The sequence below is a fragment of the Scyliorhinus torazame genome, chromosome 12 (assembly GCF_047496885.1).
Source record: "Scyliorhinus torazame isolate Kashiwa2021f chromosome 12, sScyTor2.1, whole genome shotgun sequence".
Taxonomy (NCBI): domain Eukaryota; kingdom Metazoa; phylum Chordata; class Chondrichthyes; order Carcharhiniformes; family Scyliorhinidae; genus Scyliorhinus; species Scyliorhinus torazame.
The window spans coordinates 89,501,127-89,523,451 of record NC_092718.1 but is presented as its reverse complement, the minus strand read 5'-3'; the positions used below and the strand labels follow the sequence as shown (position 1 = coordinate 89,523,451).

Sequence of the window (22,325 nt, the reverse complement as noted above, 5' to 3'; positions counted from 1 at the left end):
ACAGGCCAAATTACACCTTGGTCTAGCAAACTTAGAATTACCTTTACAATTGCTTCCTCGGCTTGCTGTGGGAAGCCGTATTGTTTCTGGGGCTTGGGATCGGGACCTGTAATGGCGACTGTTCCCGGAATTTTTCCACAGTCGTGCTTGTGCTGGGCGAAGGATGCTTTGTGTTTCCTTCGGACCTCTCTAATTGTCCTATTTGTGCTAATGGCTTGCGGATCGAACCAATAGTCGCCTACTGAGCAGATTTTGTGTTGTAGTCTCCAACTGTGAGTGTGGCGGGGACTCTTGCTGTTCTAGCCATTTTCCAACACACTTATTCACGGGGGTCAAAGGAAAGGTTGTGTGAACTCATGACGTCGATCCCTAAAATGTGATCTGCTGTTTGGGGCAAATCTACTGAAACAACGGGGTGCTTGGCATTACCGTTTCCGATTTGGATATCTACGGGGGCCGTAATATATCCCTGCTGGATATGTCCTGTAAATCCGCTAAGTGTGATAGTGTCTGTAGTGGGCCATTTATCTCGGTGAAACATTGTGGAGGAGTTTAAAGTGGTGCGAGACCCTCCTGTGTCCCAAAGGAACTCTACTGGGTGTCCCCGGACTGTGCCTGTGATGACCGGTCTAACTGACTTGTCCCAGAGTGTGTCGCAGACCCAAGTTGGGGAGTCCGAACACCATCAATCTGTGCTATTTATGGCAGAATTGTCTAGGTGGGCGCTAATACTGTGTATAGGTCTGGCATTGTTCCTATGTGGGGCGTTCGCTCGCTAATTCCGTTGCTGGTTCGGGGGGCATTGCATTCGTGGGCGTAATGTCCCTTTTGTCTGCAAATATAGCATCCCTTTGCTCTGTGGTGCTGTCCATCATGTCTACCCTCGTTTACCATGCGGGGTCCTGATGTGTCCTTACTGGATTCATGTTTGCTTCTACTTTCTCCTGTTCTGCCTTTTTATGTAGGGATTGTTCCCAAGCTCTCGAGAGAATCTACTTCATTGTGTGTGGCGCCTGAGGGGTCATCATTCGCACAGGCTTTTTGACCTGCTTCTGTGGTGTGGGAGACTAAAATACGGGTCCATTTAGTTCTGTTTTCGACATTTAAGTATGCGTGGACTAAATTTCCAAATACCGCTTTAAAATGGATCCAAAGGCGACCTGCAAAAGCAGTCGGATACTCTCCTTTCTTTTGTCTGCAGCGATTTAGACCTTTACGTGATCTCCTCTATTATAACCAATTACATCTAAAATAACTGTCTTCATGTCCTGGAGGCTTCCTCCGCCTACATTCTGTGGATCGGGTAATGCTGAACTAACGGATGGGTCAAGGCTCATCACTATAAGTTTCACTTTGTCCGGACCGTACGTAACTGTCTGTTGTCTTACTTGCTCAAAGAAATGGTGCGGGTCTGCTGTGGGTTGGAATGATTCAATTTTGGCGCAGGCATCTCTCAATTGTGTGATGGTTAGTGGGGTGGTGTACACAAAATTGGGTTCGTCGTTAATCGGTGACTTGCGCTGCGTGGTGACTGGATTCATGGGGTTGTGTGCTGCCCGTGCAGTCGGTGGTGCGGGTGCTTTCCTTTTTGGGGCCTGGGGGCTGTATTCTGATTTTTGGTATCTTCTACATACCTATAGACAGTTTTATTGAGTTCCTGCCAATTGGGGCCATCTTCCTGGTCTAGATATGGTCCAAAGGTGTCTCTGAAACCATTTTGCATTGAAAGCAGTGACTGTAACCGTGAAATTTGCTGCCTGCACTTGGCGTGGTCTACTGAACTCTGCCTTTGTTCCGTTGTGGAACTGTGGAGTGCTCGTAAAGCTGCCTTTACATCTGCGCATAGCTTCTTTAACTGTTCTACCTGTTGTTCCGTCTCTTCTCTTACCAAGACCGCACGTTGTGTATCTTGGTAGGCCTTATCATATTGTGTCTGAAAGCTGCTATCCCCATAACCCAGTAACCCCACCCAACACTAAGGACAATTTATCATGGCCAATCCACCTAAACTGCACATCTTTGGACTGTGGGAGGAAACCCACGCAGACACGGGGAGGATGTGCAGACTCTGCAGACAGTGACCCAAGCCGGAATCGAACCTGGGACCCTGGAGCTGTGAAGCAATTGTGCTATCCACAAGGCTACCGTGCTGCCCCTACACTCATATCACCACAAAGCCTGGGTCCACTCCTCCCCCCGCCCATCCATCCATCCCCGTAACGCCACCTAACCTTTGGACACTAAGGAACAATTTTAACATGGCCAATCCAGTCATCCGAAGCTGGAATTGATCCTAGATCCCTGGTGCTGTGAGGCAGCAGTGCGACCCACCGTGCTGCCCCAATGGACAATTGTTAGAAAGATGCTGGAAAGTCGCATCAGAAATGTATTGTGGATGAAGAGGTTTGTTGGAAAGTTGTCTTTGGTGGATAGTTGTTGCTCGAAATTGGTTGTAAAATTGTCGCTGGGAATTTGTTGCTGGTAGTTGTTGTTGCTAGAAGGTTGTGCGAAAATTATTGTAAAGTTGTTGTATAGTTATTGTTGTTGGTGCTGGCTCATCATTCCCTTCACCAAAATGGCTTCCCCGAGCTCACGGATTCCTGAACAGCAGGGATTTCCTTTACTAAAATGGCCTCCGCCTACTGCCCGGGCGCTGCGACATCAACGGTTACGCAGCACCTTTTCCAAGATGACCGCCGCCCTCTCCTTCTCCGGGGTTACTGCGCCCATGATGGTTACTGGGCACCTGCACGAAGATGGAGGACGGCACGTCGTGATGACATAACGCTGTGACGTCCCCTCACCGTACCTGCACCTAGATGACCACGTCGCCTCTCCGGCGTCACTGGCGGTCCCACCACGCCTCACCCAAGATGGCGCGCGCGCATGCGCAGCTGACGCTCTCCTCAGCCCCTCGCCAATCCGCGCCCACTCTGCGATGTCGCGAGGCTACGGGAGCCGCCGGCCCCTGTGAAATGCGGGCGGGCGACCCCGTACGGGCCTCTTCCTCCCTGGATCCGAACAGGAGGCAACAGGCTGCAAGGTGAGAGGGAGGAAGAAAGCTAGTTATAGACTGAGAGAGGGGAGCAGGAGGCAGCATGGTGAAGGGAGAGAAGGGTAGTTAAGCTGTGTATGCACTTGGGCTAGATAGAGGAAATATGAGGCAGAAGTTCGCATGGTGAAGGGGGAAGGGAGGGAACAGGAGGCAGCGTGGTGAGTGGGCAAGCCAGATCAGGATATATATGCACTGGGTATAGAGGGGGTAAACAGGAGGTTGATGGTGAGGGCAGGGGGTACAGAGCGAGCAGCAGGCAGCACATGGTGAGGTATTTACACATAATGGCATTAAACTAAGGAGCAATGGGATATATAAATGGGCAGATCCAGTAGGGAGAAGGGGAGAGAAGAGAGAGATGCACTATATTGATTGATTGATATTTATTGTCACATGTACTGAAGTACAGTGAAAAGTACTTTTCTGCGGTCAAGGGAACGTACACAGAACATACATAGTAGAATAATCAACAGAGTACATTGACAAATGGTACATCGACAAACTGATTGGTTATAGCACGGAACAAGGGGCCAAACAGAGCAAGAGCTCATAGTGTTTTTACAGGGAACAGATGAGTCTGAGGGGGAGTTGTTGAAGAGTCTAGTAACTGGGGAAGAAGCTGTTCCTATGTCTGGATGTGCGGTTCTTCAGACTTCTGTGTCTTCTGCCTGATGGAAGGGTCTGGAAGAGGGCAAAGCCTGGGTGGGAGGGGTCTCTGACAATGCTGTCTGCCTTTCTGAGGCAGCGGGAGGTGTATACGGAATCAATGGGAGGATGGCAAACTTGTGTGATGCGTTGGGCTGAGTTCACCACACTGCAGTTTCTTGCGATCTTGGGCTGCGCAGTTGCCATCCCAAGCTGTGATGCAGCCAGATAGGATGCTGTCTATGGCACGTTTGTGGAAGTTTGTGAGTCAATGCAGACATGCCAAATTTATTTAGCTTCCGTAGGAAGTGGGGGAGAGGTGTACATGTTGGGATGGAGAAGAGAGAGAGAGAGGCACCATATTGAGAATAGGGCTATACACAAACAGGTTAACAAAGTACCGTTTAAATATATGTTGTACTGCATGTCCCTGTGAGAACATAGAACATAACAGCGCAGTACAGGCCCATCGGCCCTCGAAAGTAGTTGGAGACGGAGACCAATAAATAGTGGGGGGGGGGGGGTAATGAAATGAAATTTGAAATGAAAATCGCTTATTGTCACAAGTAAGCTTCAAATGAAGTTACTGTGAAAAGTCCCTAGTCGCCACATTCCGGCGCTGGTACGGCAATTGACCCGTGCTGCTGGCCTGCCTTGGTCTGCTTTCAAAGCCAGCGATTTAGCCCAGTGTGCTAAACCAGCCAGTTCGGAGAGAAGCGAAATGTGCTCTTTATTGGTATCAGTTTGTAGGAGCAAGTCGTCCACATACTGAATGAGGCATTCGGGTCAGGAAAATTTGGATAATCCATTTGCCAATTGTCGGTGGAAAATGGAGGGGGAGTTGTGGAAACCTTGCGGAAGGCATGTTCACGTATATTGCTGTCCTTGGAATGTGAAGGCGAATTTATATTGGCAATTCTTTTCTAATGGAATGGACCAGAGGCCATTGCACATGGATGATAGGGGAGAATGGGAGGTATCACAGAACGAACAAGAGATGACTTGGTGTGAGGGATACAAATACGCAGACAGTCTGGGATGGGTGGTGGTGGGGATAGGAGGAAGAGACAACATGATGGGAGGGAGATGGACACTGGGGGATAGAGTAGGATGCACATGAGTCTAGCGTTAAGAGGCAATACAAGTGCAGACAGCAGTGTAGAGATATCCACACTGAGGGCATAAACGAGAATGAGTGGAAATGGACACAACCGAGTGATTGTTGGGTGGTGGTGGTGGTATGCAATGACATTACCATGGGTTAGAAGTTGGAGAGGGAGAATAGAGGAGGAGTGGTTGAGAGGGGAGACTTGGGCCAGAGAGAGGATGAAAATATGGTGAGGAAAGTGAGAGGAGCCAGTTTGGAGGAGGGGGTGCAATGATTATGGTTGATCCTGATTTTGGTCGATATCCTCTCTACCTTGAGTGGGTCCAGAAATTGCAGGACCCTTGTAGGGGAAGCAGGATGCAGTCAGACCTGGATAGGTAGGCCTTTGGGCCAGCGGGAATGAGTGGGATAGATCATGGTTGGTAACAACTGGCCCAAAGAGAGCAGTGGCCTGTAAGGGACGGGAAATAAAAGGTAATGTGTGTTGAGGCAACAAGGATTTTGCAAACCATGAAAGACAACAAAGGACCCTCTGGTTCAAGTAGGTTCTCTCAAATTTGGTTTATCTTTTTATTGTGATAGGCAAGTCACTGGCAAGAACAGCTTTTGTTTCCTCTAATTCCCTCTTGAAATTATTTAATTCTCGGTTTCAGTCCTGTAGCTAATTCATGTGCCTATGCAATCAATTTTTAAATGTGATCGGGAAGCTACAACTGTTTGGGCAGTGACTTCTAGATCTGCGACACACTGGTTGAAAACAGTTACTCCTCCATTTTTTTTGTTCCCCCCCCCCCCCCCCCCCCCATTTCTCCATCAATCAAGGGCCTGTTCCTGTGTTGTACTGTTCTTTGTTCAATTACTTAAACTCTGTTGTCTCCTGGTTATTTGGTGGCTAGAGTTCAAGTAAATTCCTCTAGCTGATGGAACTTAGCACAAGGGCCTGTCACTTGCTGAGCCATCTTGAGTGTGTGTGTCTCAGTCAGAAAGTGCTCCGGCTCTCGTTGAATGCAGTGTTCATAGTTTTGGGTAATAATCCAATCCCAAGAACCTCATTGTGTTCTGGTTATATGGCCTGCTTCCCGCATTCATTTTTAAACCTCATTTGGCTTATTCCGAAGTCGACGGAATTGGCATAACAGCCCATGGACTCTTAAGCTGCTTCATGGCTGGAATGTTAACTCAGAAAGGAGGGAGAAGTTTTGTTTGTGCTGCTAGCGAGTGGTAACGATCTGGAACTTGCTGCTCACAGTGATTTCAGACAGAAATTGGGTGGACACTTGAGGGGAATAAACTTGCAGGTATTGGCATAAAATTTGTAAATGGGACTGTGGATTTTGCACTTGATGATAATTGTGCAGCCACAACTGAGACTTGAGGAACAGAATATGCCTCTGCTCAGAAATGCTCTTTGCGTGCGATGGAGAGGAATCTGGTCCTACCGAGCGCTAATGTTGAACGACAGGGGTGTGCTTTAAATTGACTTTTGCCTTCGTCTTGCGGTCCACTCATTTTATGCTTTTTTTCAGATGCCTGGTGTAACAGTTAAGGATGTGAATCAGCAGGAGTTTGTCAAAGCTCTGGGTGCTTTTCTCAAGAAGTATGTATTGAATATTTCTGGTGCGAGGGTGGAATTGAAAAATGCTTTCAGGATAACGTACATGCTTGAGCAGTTGTCCTTTGTCTATTACTAAATTGTCATTGTTTTAGCCTCCATGAGATGCTGGAAGTCAGTCCCTGGGCCGAAGAGTTTGTGCCTATCCGAAGCTTCTGACTGCCCAAATCCGAACAAGGTTCTGTTGGTCCTTGTTGCCTCCTGGCCAGGCAGTCTGAAACCTAGGATCAGAAGAAATGGGAGCAAGAGGAGACGTTTGGCCCTTGGGCCTGCTCTGCCATTCAAATGAGATAGTGGCTGATTTGATTGTGGCCTTAACACGCATACACCAAATATCTGCAACTCTGCTTTGAATACGACCCGACCTCTGCTGCTCTCTGGAGAGGAGAATTCCACAGACTAATGACCCTCTATGAGAAGAAATTACCCCTGTCCTATTTTTATGGGAGACCGCTTATTTTGAAACTGCCCCTCATTCTAGATTTCCCCACGAGGGGGAAACATCTTCTCTGGTTCCACCCTGTCAAATCCCCCCAACCCCCCAGAATCCTATGTTTCAATAAGGTCACCTCTTGTTCTTCTACACTCCAATGAGTACTGGCCCAACCTGGCCGGTCTTTCCTTTCCCATAAGACTGCCACCTTCATCCCAGGAATCTGCCTGGTGAGCCTTCTCTGAACTCATTCCAATGCAATTATGTCTCCTTTAAGTAACAGTAAGAAGTTTTACAACACCAGGTTAGGTTCAACAGGTTTGTTTCGATGTCACTAGCTTTCGGAGCGCTGCTCCTTCCTCGGGTGAATGAAGAGGTATGTTCCAGAAGTAAGGAACCTGTTAAGTAAGGAGACCAAATCTACACTGTGCTCCTGAAATGTAGCACAATCCCAACTTTTGTATTTCATTCCCCTGGCAATGGAAGGCCAGTATTCATTTACCATCTTAATTACTTGCTGTGTCTGCATGCTAAGCGTTTGTGATTCATGTACGTGGACACTCCGACCCCTCTAATCATATTTATTATTGTCACAAGTAGGCTTACATTAACACTGCAGTGAAGTTACTGTGAAAATCCCCTAGTCGTCACACTGGCACCTGTTAGGGTACACCTGAGGGAAATTCAGAATGTCCAATTCACCTAACCGCACGTTTTCTGGGACTTGTGGGAGGAAGCCCATGCAGACTCGGGGTGAACATGCAGACTCGGCACAGACAGCAACCCAAGCTGGAAATCTAACCTGGGACCCTGGCGTGGTGAAGCAACAATGTTAACCACTGTGTTACCATGCCGTCCACTGCGATATTCTGCGGTCTCCATTTAAATATTCTGCTTTTTTTTTTAAATCGGTTGTCTGGAGTGGACAACCTCCCACTGTGCCACATTGTAATCCTTTGCAGGTTCTTTATCTCCATTTTAAGATGTTCATTAATAGCCTAGATTTTAAGCGTACCTCTTCAGCTGTGTAATTCCTTCATTAAATCTCACTTCATTCTACCTACCTTTTTGTTTTCACACTCTTGGGTAGGCAATGATCTACTGACACTTTGAAACGGTTCCCTGGATTTTACACCAGGTACTCGTTCTACAGGCGGTGTCCCTTGTTGCTTGCAGTAGGCGATTTCAGCATTATTTGTATGTTCTCCCCCAGCTTGAATTCCAGGGAGATTTTCACATTGTCTCTATTTACAGGTCTGGCAAGCTAAAAGTGCCTGATTGGGTCGACACAGTGAAGCTGGGCAAACACAAAGAATTGGCACCTTATGATGAGAACTGGTTCTATACACGAGCTGGTGAGTGCAGTTGATGCAATTATCCCACTGGCTATCCTTTCAGAGCTTGTTTGCAGACCTTTAAAAGTCATGTACTCATATTTTGTGCATGATGGGGTGGCCAATGTGACAGGCCTGTTGCAGAGACCAATCTGGGCATAATAGACAGGTTTGAGTTCATCTGGTGCTATCACACCCACTGGAAGTTTCAATGGGTGCTTTTCTGAAGCGTAGTCACAGTTGTAGGAAATGTGGCAGCCAATTGTAAGCCACCACAGACAGCAATCTGGTAATAACCCAGACGGAATTTTGTTTTTTGTGATGTTGATTTGAGAGCTAAATATTAACCGGGGCACAAGTCAAAATGACATCTTTTGTAACCGCCCGAGCATGCATGAGGGGGTTTCTGCTCTTGCCACAATGCTGCACTCCTGCAGTATTCCACTGGCAAGGCGGATTTGATTTCTATGCCCATGTTTTGGAGTAGAAGTTGAACCTTTTTGGTGAGAGAGGGTCACTCTGACACCACCTGACTTGGAAAAACAAAACATTGTTGATGTCAGAAACCTGAAACAAAAAATGCTGGGAAGCTTTCATCGGGTCAGTCAGCATCTGTGGAGGCAAAGAAACAGAGTCAATGCTTTGGGTTGTTTCTGAGTTCTGATGGAAGGTTGTTAACCTGAAAATATTAATTCTTTTTCTATGCTAGAACTGGGGGTGCTATTATGGGTGGAAGTAAAGGTCCCACAGCCTTTATAAAATTTAAAAAAAAATATTGATGTTGGTTCTCCTGTCATAGCCACGTTCCTCCCTAAACTATTCATTTTTTAAAAAAATAAACAATTGTGGTTTTGTCCTGTTGTGGGATCTTGCTCCGTGTAATAGATAAATTGTTGCATTTACTTACACAAGTGATTTCACTGTCGGTGGCTTGAGAATGTTTGTTTCCTATTTTCCTACATTTGTATTTGTGGGACTCTTGGTTGCCCCCTGTGCTGCCTCCACTGCCCCCAGATTTTGAGGGCAGCCGCCACCACTGGGCTCGTGGTATACCACCTTGGAGGGAACAGCAGCGGCACCGTTGCCAGCGTCCCCAGACTCGTACCCGCACAAGACGCCGTCTCCAGCCTCTTCCATGCAGCCCCCTCCATCACCCACTTGCGCACCATCGCCACATTGGCGGCCCAGTAGTGCCCACCGAGGTTGGGCAGCTCCAGCCCCCCCCCCCCCCTATCTCTACTCCGCTCCAGGAACACCCTTTTCATCCTCCGAGTCCCTCGCGCCCACACAAACCCCATTATACTCCTGTTGACCTGCCTAAAAAAGGCCTTCGGGATAAACACGGGGAGGCACTGGAACAGGAACAAAAACCTTGGGAGCACAGTCATTTTGACTGACTGCACCCTACCCGCCAAGGACAACGGCAACGCGACCCACCTCTTGAACGCTTCCATTTGCCCCATCAACCTTGTGAAATTAAGCCTATGCAGGGGGTCCAGCTCCTGGCCACCTGGACCCCCAAATACCTGAAGCTCCTCTCCGCCCTTTTTAGTGGGAGCTCGCCAATCCCCCTCTCCTGGTTCCCTGGGTGAACCACAAACAGCTCGCTCTTCCCCATGTTGAGCTTGTACCCTGAAAAATCCCCGAATTCCCTGAGGTTCCTCATTACCTCCGGCATTCCCGCCCACCGGATCCGCCACATATAGCAGCAGGTCGTCCGCATAAAGCGCCACCCTATGCTCCTCCCCACCCCGCACCAATCCCCTCCAGTTCCTCGACTCCCTCAGTGCCATAGCCAGGGGTTCAATCGCCAGGGGGGACAGGGGACATCCCTGCCTCGTCCCTCGGTGCAACCGAAAGTACTTGGACCTCCTCCTGTTCGTGGACACACTCATGCAACAGCCTAATCCACCTGACAAACCCCTCCCCAAACCTCCCACAGGTACACCCACTCTATCGAAGGCTTTCTCAGTGTTCATCGCCACCACTATCTCCGCCTCCCCCTCCCTCGCCGGCATCATGATAATGTTCAGAAGCCTCTGCACATTCGCGTTCAACTGTCTGGCCTTTGTGGATGACCTGCGGCACACAATCCTCGTGGGCTAAGACCTTCGCCAGCACCTTGGCATCTACGTTTAGCAACAAAATCGGCCTGTAAGATCCACACTGCAGGGGATCATTGTCCCGCTTCAGGATCAAGGAGATCAGTGCCCGGGACATCGTCGGGGGCGAAGCCCCCCTCCCCCCCCCCTGACTCATTGAAGGTCCTAACTAGCAACGGGCCCAACAGGTCCATATATTGTTTATAGAATTCGACCGGGAAACCGGCCGGCCCCGATGCCTTCCCCGTCTGCATGCCTCCTATCCCTTTGGTCAGCTCCTCCAGCCCAATCCCGCCACCAATCCCTCTTCCACCTTTGGAAACCTCAATTGGTCCAGGAAACGGCCCATCCCTCCCTCCTCCCGTGGGGGCTCGGATTGGTACAATTCTTCGTAGAAGTCCCTGAAGACCCCATTGATGCCAACCCCACTCCGCACCACGCTCCCTCCCCTGTCCTTAACTCCCCCGATCTCCCTGGCTGCGTCCTGCTTCCGAAGCTGATGCGCCAGCATCCGGCTTGCCTTTTCCCCATACTCGTAAATCGCCCCCCTGGGACCTTCCTCCACTGCACCTTCGCGTACCTGGTGGTCACCAGGTCGAATTCGGCCTGGAGGCTGTGCCTCTTCCAAGTCCACCCAGCGCGGGGCGTGATTCGAAATGGGTATCGCCGAGTACTCGGTATCCTCTACTCTCGCTATCAGCGCCCTGCTCAAAATAAAAATGTCGATCCAGGAATAAGCCTTATGGACATGTGAGAAGAATGAAAATTCCTTAGCCCCCGGCCTTGCAAATCTCTAAGGGTCCACCCCTGCCATCTGGTCCATAAACCCCCTCAGCACCTTAGCCGCCGCCAGCTTCCTACCCGTCCTAGACCTGGAGCGATCCAGTGCCGGATCCAACACCGTGTTAAAGTCTCCCCCCATTATCAGGCCCCCCACTTCCAAGTCTGGGATCCGACCCAACATGCGTCGCATAAAACCCGCATCGTCCCAGTTAGGGTCGTACACATTGACCAGCACCACCCTCTCTCCCTGCAGATTACCATTACATACCTACCGCCATTGTCTGCCGCAATGCTCGACACCTCGAATTACACCTTCTTTCCCACCAAGATTGCCACCCCTCGATTTTTTGGCATCCAGCCCCCAATGAAACACCTGGCCTACCCACCCTTTCCTCAATCTTACCTGGTCTGCCACCTTCAGGTGTGTCTCCTGGAGCATAACCACATCTGCCTTCAGCCCCTTCAGGTGCGCGGGCCCGCTTGACCGGCCTGTTCAGTCCCCTTACTTTCCAGGTTATCAGCCGGATCAGGGGGCTACCCCTCCCCCTCCTCGGCCAGCCACGTGCCAGTTCCCCACGGCAGCAGACCCCCGTCTCGACCCCCCCCCCCCAACTCGCTCCAGCTCCCCCTTGACCATAGCAGCAGCAACTCGGACCCCCCCCCCCCACCAAAGCTAGGACCCATCCTAGTCGCTTTGCTCCCCCCATTGCACTTCCGCAAGTCGGCTGACCCCGGCCGCTCCCGCCTCTCCTTCGACTCCTCCCATTGTGTGGCACACCCTCCTGTTCCATTCCCCAACCGCAGGCTCTGCACCTCCCCCATCCATCTCAATCGCGGGAAACAACCCTCGCCTCCCCGGCCCCGCCCCCTCCAGTCTTCAGCGCGGGAAAAAACTCGTGCTTTCCACCTACCCGGCCCCGCCACCTCTTGACGCAGCTCCTTTTACAGGCCCAGTCCTCTCATCCCCGACTCGGGCCTCCCTCCCCCCCTCCCCTGCGCGGCCCCATCTCACTGCCGGTCATCCACCCCTGATCCATTTGCTTACCCCACCTCCCAAGAGCACCCCGACCAACCCAACCAAAACAGTGCCCAACCCGCCCGAACCACCCTGCCCCGACCCTCGATCTGTGTCCAACTTCTCGGCCTGAACAAAGGCTAACGCCTCCTCCGGAGACTCAAAATAATGGTGCTGGTCCTTGTCGGTGACCCACAGTCGCGCTGGTTGCAACACGCCACCCTTCACCCCCTTCCTGTGCAGCACCGCCTTCGCTCGATTGTACCCGGCCCTCCTCTTCGCCACCTCCGCACTCCAGTCCTGGAATATTCGAACCTCCGTGTTCTCCCATCTGCTGCTCCTCTCCTTCTTGGCCCACCTGAGCACACACCCTCGATCAGTAAACCGATGAAACCGCACCAGCACCGCCCGTGGAGGCTCGTTAGGCTTGGGCCTCCTCGCCAGCACTCTATGGGCCCCTGGAACGACCCTGCTCCCATCAGCGAGTTCAACGCATGGTGACCACATAGGCCTTCACGTCCAGCCCCTCCGGGAGGCCCAGAATCCGTAAATTCTTCTGCCTCGACCGATTCTCCTCGAACCGCTCCTGCCATTTCTTGTGGAGCGCCTCCACCTTTACCGCTAGGCCCTAGATCTCGTCCTCGTTATCTGAGATCTTTTGTCGGACCTCGCGGATCGCCACCCCCTGTGCCGTCTGTGTCTCCAGCAGCTTATCGATAGAAGCCTTCATCGGCTCTAGCAGGTCCGCTTTAATCTCCCTGAAGCAGCGCTGGATACCCTCCTGTTGCTCCTGCGCCCACTGCATCCACGCTGCCTGGTCCCCGCCCGCCGCCATTTTGTTCTTCTTCCCTCGCACCTTCTTCGGGTCCAGCCCCACTCTTTTAGTCGTCCCGCTCCTGGTATAAGACATATACTGTCGGGGAACTGTTGTACTCTCCTTCCCACCGCGGGAAACGTTTAAAAAATGCCGTTGAAGGCCCTGAAAAGAACCCAAAAGACCGTTTGTTGCGGGAGCTGCCAAATGTGCGACTTAGCTCCGCATAGCCGCAACCGGAAGTCATCTAAGGATCCTTTCTTAAAAGACATTAACAATCAATGGTCAAGTGTTGTGGTCACCATTACTGAGAATAGCTTTATATTCCAGATTTATTAATTGAATTTAAATTCCAGCCAGCTGCCATGGTGGGATTTGCACTCATGTCACCCAGTGCATTCGTCTGGGCTTCTTGGGTTACTGGTCCAGTCACGTTGTTGCTGTGCCGTTTCCTGTGCCAAGTCTTCCTCCAACTTGCACGTGGTGTCATAGCTAGGGTCTCTACAACACCTCAATATTTCATGGAGTCTTGAGTGTGTGCTCACTCTGAGGCCCACCTGCCATGAAGGGTGGCGTGGCAGTAATGTCACTAGGCTGATAAACTAGAAGTTCAGGCTAATGTCCTGAAAGTTATGTCCATTTTGTGCAAGGAAATTTGATTTGACCTACATATGACTCCAGGCCCACAGCAATTTGGATGATTCTTCATTACCCTCTGAAATGGCCGAGTGGGAAACCTGGTTCAAGGGGAAATTGGGGGTGGGCAACAAATGCAATGGGGTAGGTGGGTGGCGATCGTCACATCCATCCCCCCTTCCCCCCCCACACACACACTACGATGAGAGCCCAATCTCATATTGTCCTGCTTGTTTCAGCCTCCACAGTGCGTCACCTATATCTGCGGGGAGGTGTCGGAGTTGGCGCCATGACCAAGATTTACGGTGGCCGTCAGCGGAACGGTGTGAAACCCAGTCACTTCAGTCGTGGCTCCAAGTCCGTCGCCAGGAAGGTGCTGCAGGGTCTCGAAGGGCTGAAGATGGTCGAAAAGGATCCCAATGGGTAAGGCACAATATGATTGATATATGGGCAGCCAGGTCGAATAGGGCAGCATGGCAGCATTGTGGTTAGCACAATTGTTTCACAGCTCCAGGGTCCCAGGTTCGATTCCCGGCTTGGGTCACTGTCTGTGCGGAGTCTGCACGTTCTCCCCGTGTGTGCGTGGGTTTCCTCCTACAGTCCAAAGATGTGCAGGTTAGGTGGATTGGCCATGCTAAATTGCCCTTTGCGTTGGGTGGGGTTACTGGGTTATGGGGATAGGGTGGAGGTGTGGGCTTGGGTAGGGTGCTTTTTCTAAGAGCCGGTGCAGGCTCGATGGGCCGAATGGCCTCCTTCTGCACTGTAAATTCTATGAAATAATTCTATGAATCCTGCGTTTCCACACTGCAATAGATTAGTGTGAAAACCTTGCCCTGATTTCTTGCCATTTAAGCACTGGGGTCCCACTGAGCTGCTGTGTAATGTAGAATAACAGTTCTGTGGTCTGCTCGTCTGTATAATTAATGGTCTTCGTCTTGTAAGCCGTTTGGACCTTCTTTTTTCTCATCCCCGACCCCGCCTGTTTATCCAGGTTTCTTTTAAATCGGAGAATCCCTGCCCAGTGCAGAACGAGGCCCCTCGGCCCATTGACTTGCACTGGCCCTTTTGTGTAAGAGTACCCAAACCTAGGCCCACTTCCCCCCACCTGATCTTTACATGCTATAAATTGCACATAGTTTTATAAAAACGATGTTCTTATTAAGATTTTTGTCGTATATAGAACAAGGATAAGTGTGGACATACATTAAACAAACGAAGAAAAAAGGTTAAAAGAGAAATATTTATTAACATCAGTCGCCTGACATTATTTACAGTAGTGGCCTTCTGTTTTTCGTTCTCCATTAGGATTTTGATTTTGGCTGAATTCCCTGTTCCCCTTCCCACTTTTCTTCTCTCTTTTTCCCCCCCCCCCCCCCCCCAAACCTTCTGGCGTGCCTTCTTCCCTCACCTGTTCTGTACCCTGCTCCAGTTGCGTTGGTGTGCTGCTGTGTCTCCTGTTTTTTGTTGGGCATGTTTGGGTTCCATGGCTCTCTGCCCCGACCTTGCTACCCTCTCCTGTTCTTTGGCTTATTGTCTGTTGGCTACGAACACGTCTTGGAACAACCGAGTGAATGGCTCCCACATTTTGTGGAAGTCCTCCTCTGACCCTCTGGCAAATTTAATTTTCTCCCTTTGGAAAATTTGGATTGGTTGGACAGCCTGTCTGCAGCTTGGGCAGTGCTGCTGACCTCCAGCTGAGCAGGATTCTCTATCTCTCTGCAGGAGCCCTCCTCCATAAGTACCCACTCTGGCTCATCTATCCATCCCTTTACCCTCTGCGGTTGCCGCCCAGTGGTAATATTGCAGGTTTAGGAGGGCTAGGCCCTCAATGGGTCTCCTTCTCTGCAGAACCCTTCTTTTGGGGGGCGGGGTCCTTGTACGTTCTCTCTACGAACACGTGCAAGTTAAGTTTGTAGCCCAAAAATGCTCCAAACTATCCTAACAACGCCATGATTCCTTCCATGCTGCTTTGCATGCCCGAGATGTAGAGGAGCAGGTCATCACATAGAGCAAGACCGTCTCCTCTCTGGATCCCCTACCAATTCTTGTCGCCCTAAGTGTGAATGCCAGTGGTTCGAGTGCTCAGACGAACAACAGTGGGGACAGCAGGCATCCTTGCCTTGTGCCTCTGTGCAGCTGGAAGTACTTCGTATTTGTCCGTCCGCTCGCTATGGGAGGGTTGTACAGGCGGTGAACCCTGTTCCAAGCCTGAACCGCTTCAGTACCTCCGAGTTACTTCTATTCAACTGTATTGATGGCCCTTTCTGCGTCCAGGAAGACACCTCTGGTGTTCTGTGCCAGGATGGGGTGCACTTGGCACATCATAACATTCAAGGCTATGGGCCAAGTGCTGGCAAATGGGATACGGAAGGCAAGCCACCAGGTTTTTCATGTGTCAGTGCAGACTCGATGGGCTAAGGGTCTCTTCTATAATTGCTTTGGGTTTGGAGTTGCATTTACATCAGACCAGATGAGGATGGCAGGTTTACTTCCCTGAAGGACATATGAACCAGGTGGCTCTTAACCAATCAGCAATGGTTTTGTGGTCAACAAAGACTTTATGACTTCCGATGGTGGTGATATGCTGAGCGGACACTGGCTCTCTTCCCAATTGAAATTAAATGAAAATCGCTTATTGTCACAAGTAGGCTTCAAATGAAGTTACTGTGACAAGCCCCTAGTCGCCACATTCCGGCGTCTGTTCGGGGAGGCTGGTACGGGAATCGAACCGTGCTACTGGCCTGCCTTGGTCTGCTTTAAAAGCCAGCGATTTAACCCAGTGTGCTAAACCAGCCCCTTGTACCCAATACAGTGAATGTTTTTGGTGGGCATGGAACAGAGCGAGGAATCGTGGCAAGCTAGAGGGTCCCTAAGCAAAAGAGTGCAGAGGCGCACCCACATGGCGTACACACAGTTGGTGACCATGTTGGGTGCCCCCTGGACAAAGGGAGACCCCGGAGCGCAGGGGCCTGACCTCTTGGGGAGACCGGCGACCACGGCCATTTTAGTCAGCCCCCTAACATCAAGGGAAAGTCCAAAGTGCAGGAGCTCGTCCACCGGCTAAGTATGTGTAGGAGGCAAAGTGCCCCTTGCTAGCGAGCCTGCAAACATGTTCCTTGGGTGTGGGGCCAGGGCTGGTGCCTTTTTTATAAACTGAAGGGAAGAATAGGACAAACATTTTTGTATTGTACAGTTAATTAAAACGAACGGCAATGTATAATTTTTGAAAATACCAATAAAAATATTTTTTAAAACATTAAGGCCTCATTCCAGTTTTCAAAAATTGAATTCAAAACTCCCCTACTATGGTGGGGTTCGAACCATTGGCCTCGGGTGCCACAGTGGTTAAACTCGTCACATCGCAACTGTTGTATTTTTTTTTTGTGAATGCCATTGCACAAACCTTGCAATTCTGCCGGATCTCGTGACCAATTCTACAGCAAACCTTTACCTTGCACAGAGTCTAGAATTTAGTTCTTTGGTTTTAATAGCAATTTGGAGACCTGTGTTTTTTGGCATGGGTGGTGTTTGCAACATGTTAACCCATATCTGCCAAGCCCTATTTCTATATTACATTGTGTGGGAAAAACACCGAATAAATGTGTGGATTTGAAATGAACAAATGCCTGAAGCTCTAGTAGCGTAACATGATAAGTAAAATACTGACTTCCTGGCACATTAATCTCTTTGCTACAGTGGCCGCAGACTGACTCCACAAGGGCAGAGAGACCTGGACAGAATTGCTGGTCAGGTGAGGATTTCCTTGTTAACTCTGGTTAATGTAAACCGTTCTAAAACTTGGATAAAGGGAATGTTACTGAATGGTGTGTCAAAGCTATAAAATTTTACTTTGATTTTCAAACCTCAGTTGGTGAGTGATGATATACTTTATCTCTCCTAACAATCAGTGTAATGATTTTTTTAAAATAAAAGTACCCAATTCATTGTTTTTCCCAATTAAAGGGGCAAATTATTGTGGCCAATCCACCTAGCCTGCACATCTTTTGGGTTGTGGGGGCAAAACCCATGCAAACCTAGGGAGAATGTGCAAACTCCACACGGGCAGTGACCCAGAGCCGGGGTCGAACCTGGGATCTTGGCGCTGTGAGGCAGCAGGGCTAACTCACCGTGCCATCCTGCACATGAGTGTAATGTTAACGCTTGTATGAGTACTCCAGTTCAATGCTTGGGGCCCGCGCTTCCAAAGCGGTGGTACAGTGGGTAGCACGGTTGCCTCACAGCGCCAGGGACCCGGGTACAATTCCGGCCTTTGGTGACTGGATGTGGAGATTGCACTTTCTTTTTTAAAATAATAAATGTTTTATTAAAGTTTTTCCAATCAATGTTTTTACATAACAAAAATAGAAATACAGATAGTAATAAAAAATAACAAGCATCGCCCAAAGCTTACAAAAAAACTACTTGCAAAACAGAATTATTTTTTTTTTTTTTAAACAACAAGGTGGGTTTTGTCTCCATGCCCAACTCACATTATAGCAACAGTACCCCCCGCCCCACCTGAACCCCCCTCCCCCCAGGATGCTGCTGCTGACACTTGCTGCTCCCCTAGAAAGTCAAGGAAAGGTTGCCACCACCTGGAGAACCCCATCAAGGACCCTCAAGGCGAACTTTATTCGCTCCAGGCTGAGGAACCCCGTCATGTCGCTAACCCAGGTCTCCACACTCGGGGGACACACACACACATTAATAGAATCCGCCTCTGGGCTACCAGGGAGGCAAAGGCCAGCACCTCGGCCTCTTTCGCTTCCTGCACTCTCGGATCCTCCGCCACCCCAAATATCGCTACCGCTGGACTCGCCTTCACCCGAGCGTCGAAAACCGTAGACATCACTCTTGCAAACCCCTGCCAGAATCCTTTAAGCGCCGGGCATGCCCAAAACATATGGGCATGATTCGCCGGACTCCCTGCACACCTCGGGCACCTGTCCTCCACCCCAAAAAATCTACTCATTCTTGCCGCCGTTATATGCGCCCGATGCACCACCTTAAACTGGATTAATCCCAGCCTGGCACATGATGAAGAGGAGTTCATCCTGCCCAGGGCATCTACCCACAGGCTCTCGCCCAGCTCCTCCTCCCACTTATCCTTCAACACCCCCACTGAGGCTTCCTCTACCTCCTGCAGCTCCTGATCTATGTCCGACACCACCTCCCCTACCCAGACACCACCCTATCCTGGGTCCTACGTGGGGGCAGTCGCGGGAATATCCCCACCTGTTTTCTAAGGAAGTCCGGAACCTGAAGGTAACCTGAACGCATTTCCCGGGGGCAGGCCGAACCCCTCCTCCAGCGCCTGCATGCTGGGGAAAACCTTGTCTATAAACAGGTCCCCCATCCTCCTAATACCAGCCTTGGTACCCCCCATCCATCCTACCCGGAACAAATCGGTGGTTATTCTGTATCTGGGTCCACACCGATGCTCCCTCCTCTCCCCTGTGTCTCCTCCACTGCCCCCAGATCCTCAGTGCCGCCGTCACCACCGGACTAGTGGTGTACTGCGCCGGCGAGAGCGCCCCCCCCCCCCCCGGGGCCGGCTATGCTCCAAGAATACCCTTTCACCCACACAAATCCCGTAACAATCCTATTAACCCGCTTCAAGAAGGACTTGGGGATGAAAATGGGGAGGCACTGAAATACGAAGAGGAACCTGGGGAGAACCGTCATCTTCACAGTCTGCACCCGTCCCGCCAAGGAAAGCGGGAGCACATCCCACCTTTTAAACTCTCCCTCCATCTGCTCCACTAGCCGGGTTAAGTTGAGCCTGTGCAGGGCATCCCAGTTCCTGGCCACTTGTATCCCCAAGTACCGAAAGCTCCTCTCCACTATCCTGAACGGGAGCTCCCTCAGTCTCTCCTCCTGGCCCCTACCGTGGATCACTAACAGTTCACTTTTCCCCATGTTCAACTTATCCCCCTGGAACATCCCAAAGTCCCCCAGGATCCGCATGACCTCCCCCATCCCCTCTAACGGGTCTGAAATATACAACAGCAGGTCATCCGCGTAGAGGGAGACCCGGTGCTCCTCCCCTCCGTGCACCAGCCCCCTCCAATCCCCCGAAGTCCTGAGCGCAATGGCCAACAGCTCAATTGCCAGGGCAAACTGCAATGGGGACAGGGGACGCCCCTGTCTCGTCCCCTGGTGCAGCCTGAAATATTCCGACCTTAGCCGGTTTGTGGACACACTCTCTACAGGGGCCTGGTACAGCAGCTTGACGCACCCTATAAATCCCTCCCCAAATCCAAACCTGCCTAGCGCTTCCCACAGATACTCCCACTCCACCCTGTCAAAGGCCTTCTCCGCGTCCATCGTAGCCACCACCTCCTCCACCCCCACCCCCTCCTCCGAGGGGAGATTGCACTTTCAGTGTCTGGGTGGGTTTCCTGTGGTTTCCTCCCACTGTCCAAAGATGTGCAGGCTGGGTGGATTGGCCATGCTAAATTGTCCATTGGTATCCAAAGGTGTGCAGGTTAGATGGGGTTATGGGTATCGGGCACGGAAGTGGACCCAGGTAGGGTGCTCTTTCAGAGGGTTGGTGCAGACCCGATGGGCCATATGGCTTCCTTCACTGACAATTCTGTTCCATGAATTTGAGGCATTTCCTGCATTAAAATCTTATTGAGCCATTACGAACACAAATTGGACCTTCAACAAAAATAAAAATATCCACACATTGGGACATCACATTCAAACCGGTGACCTTTCTCTTCTCTGGACGAGGGAAGCTGACATGGGAGAACGTCACCTACAAATTCCCCTCCCAGTCACTCGCCATCCTGATCTGGAACTATGTCTGTCATTTCTTCACTGTCGCTGGGTCAGAATTCTGGAACTCCCTCCCTAACAGCACAGTGGGTGTACCTGCACCACCTGGTATGCAGCAGTTGAAGGTGACTCACCGCCACCATCTTCTACAGGACAATGTATGCTGCCTGGCCAGCAACGCCCACATCCCGTGGAAGAATTTTAGACAGGAAAACAATACAGATGTGTTCAGAAGTTGGACAGTTGACTTGTGTGTTTCTGGCCATATTTGACTGAAAATCCTGTTTGTTTTTTGTTGCAGGTTGCAGCCGCAAGCAAGAAACATTAAATGTGTGTGTCCTATTCTCGAGAATAATAAAAGCCGTCAGTTCTAGCTGCATCTTTTGCATTTTTATTCCAATCTTTAGCCAGCTGTTTAGGTTGACTAGGCTTGTAATGTTGTGATTTGTGGATCATTGCTGTCACACTCTCTAACTGTCTGGTCGAGTATGATTTGCTTTAAACAAATCTTTGCTGATTTGCATTTATTTATCCATGGTTTTCTGAATGGCTTTTTTTCCTGTAGTGTGTACCCAATTGTTGCGTTTCTTTCTTTTCTTTTTGTTGGATAAGTGTGAAACAATTACAATCCTCCAACCCCTCAGCATCTTTCACCTCTGCTGCCAACTAATTTTAAGTTATTTTACTGTCAGTCTAATTTTTAGCTAATGTTTCCTCTATCTGTTCAATATTAAATATACATGTGCAGTAAATTAGGTTCTCAACTCCTCATGTGGTCCGTATATTGCAGTATTTAAAGAATGCCTTTTTAAAAATATATATATTTTATTCAAATTTTTTGGCTGAACAAAACAATACAAAGGTTTTCCTTTTTACAACAATAAAACAGTATAAATAACAGTGGCTATTCCCCAAAAATAAAATCAAACAATCCAATATACATAGCCTAATACAAATATCTATACAAAAATACCCCTGAGGACCCGCCCGGGCTCTTCTCTCCCCCCCCCCCCCCCCCCCCCCCCTTGCCCCTGGGTTGCTGCTGTTACCTTCCCATTTCCTTTATCGTTCTGCGAGGTAGTCAATGAACGGTTGCCACCGCCTGGTGAACCCTTGAGCCGAACCCCTTAGTGCGAACTTTATCCGTTCTAGTTTTATAAACCCTGCCATGTCATTTATCCAGGTCTCCACGCCCGGGGGTTTGGCTTCTTTCCACATAAGCAATATCCTTCACCGGGCTTCTAGGGACGTAAAGGCCAAAACATCAGCCTCTCTCGCCTCCTGCACTCCCGGCTCTTCTGCAACCCCGAATATAGCCAACCCCCAGCCTGGCTCGACCCGGACCCCCACCACCTTCGAAAGCACCTTTGCCACCCCCACCCAGAACCCCTGCAGTGCCGGACATGACCAAAACATGTGGGTGTGGTTTGCTGGGCTTCTCGAGCATCTCCCACACCTATCCGCTACCCCGAAAAATTTACTGAGCCTTGCTCCGGTCATATGCGCCCTGTGTAAAACCTTGAATTGTATCAGGCTTAGCCAGCTTATCCACCATGATCTCCCCCTTCAGCTTATCCACCATGATTTCCCCCTCGTCCCTCATTTCCCTGTATATATCCGACACCCTACCGTCCCCCACCCATGTCCCTGAGATCACTCTATCTTGAATCTCCTGCATCGGGAGCTGTGGGAATTCCCTCACCTGCTGCCTCGCAAAAGCCCTCAGTTGCATGTATCGAAATTCATTCCCTTGGGGCAACCCATATTTTTCCGTCAGTGCTCCCAGACTCGAAACGTCCCGTCTACGAACAAATCTCTCAGTTGCACAACCCCAGCTCTCTGCCATGCTCCAAATCCCCCATCCATTCTCCCCGGGACAAACCTATGGTTATTTCTTATCGGGGACCGCACCGAGGCTCCAGTCCTTCCCCTATGTCGTCTCCTTATGTCATCTCCACTGCCCCCAAATGTTTAGTGTTGCCACCACCGCTGGACTTGTGGTGTA

The 22,325-nt window shown here is 50.2% G+C and overlaps 1 protein-coding gene across 1 annotated transcript; it reads left to right on the top strand.

Moving 5' to 3' along the window:
- The first annotated feature begins 2,938 nt into the window (after window positions 1-2,938).
- On the top strand, window positions 2,939-20,693 carry rps19 (ribosomal protein S19). Its single transcript, XM_072468965.1, has 6 exons — window positions 2,939-3,043; window positions 6,335-6,405; window positions 8,108-8,208; window positions 13,777-13,960; window positions 17,234-17,288; window positions 20,622-20,693. Exons 2-6 carry the CDS (start codon window positions 6,335-6,337, stop codon window positions 20,646-20,648), a joined length of 438 nt encoding a protein of 145 aa, XP_072325066.1. The 5' UTR covers window positions 2,939-3,043; the 3' UTR covers window positions 20,649-20,693.
- Window positions 20,694-22,325: the final 1,632 nt, after the last annotated feature.

Excerpts from the sequence above, each read along its gene's own strand:
- rps19 (XM_072468965.1), top strand. The coding sequence starts at position 6,335 with ATGCCTGGTGTAACAGTTAAGGATGTGAATCAGCAGGAGTTTGTCAAA. Across the intron at positions 13,961-17,233 it reads GTCGAAAAGGATCCCAATGG|TGGCCGCAGACTGACTCCAC; the intron begins GTAAGGCACAAT and ends TCTTTGCTACAG. Across the intron at positions 17,289-20,621 it reads TGGACAGAATTGCTGGTCAG|GTTGCAGCCGCAAGCAAGAA; the intron begins GTGAGGATTTCC and ends TTTTTGTTGCAG.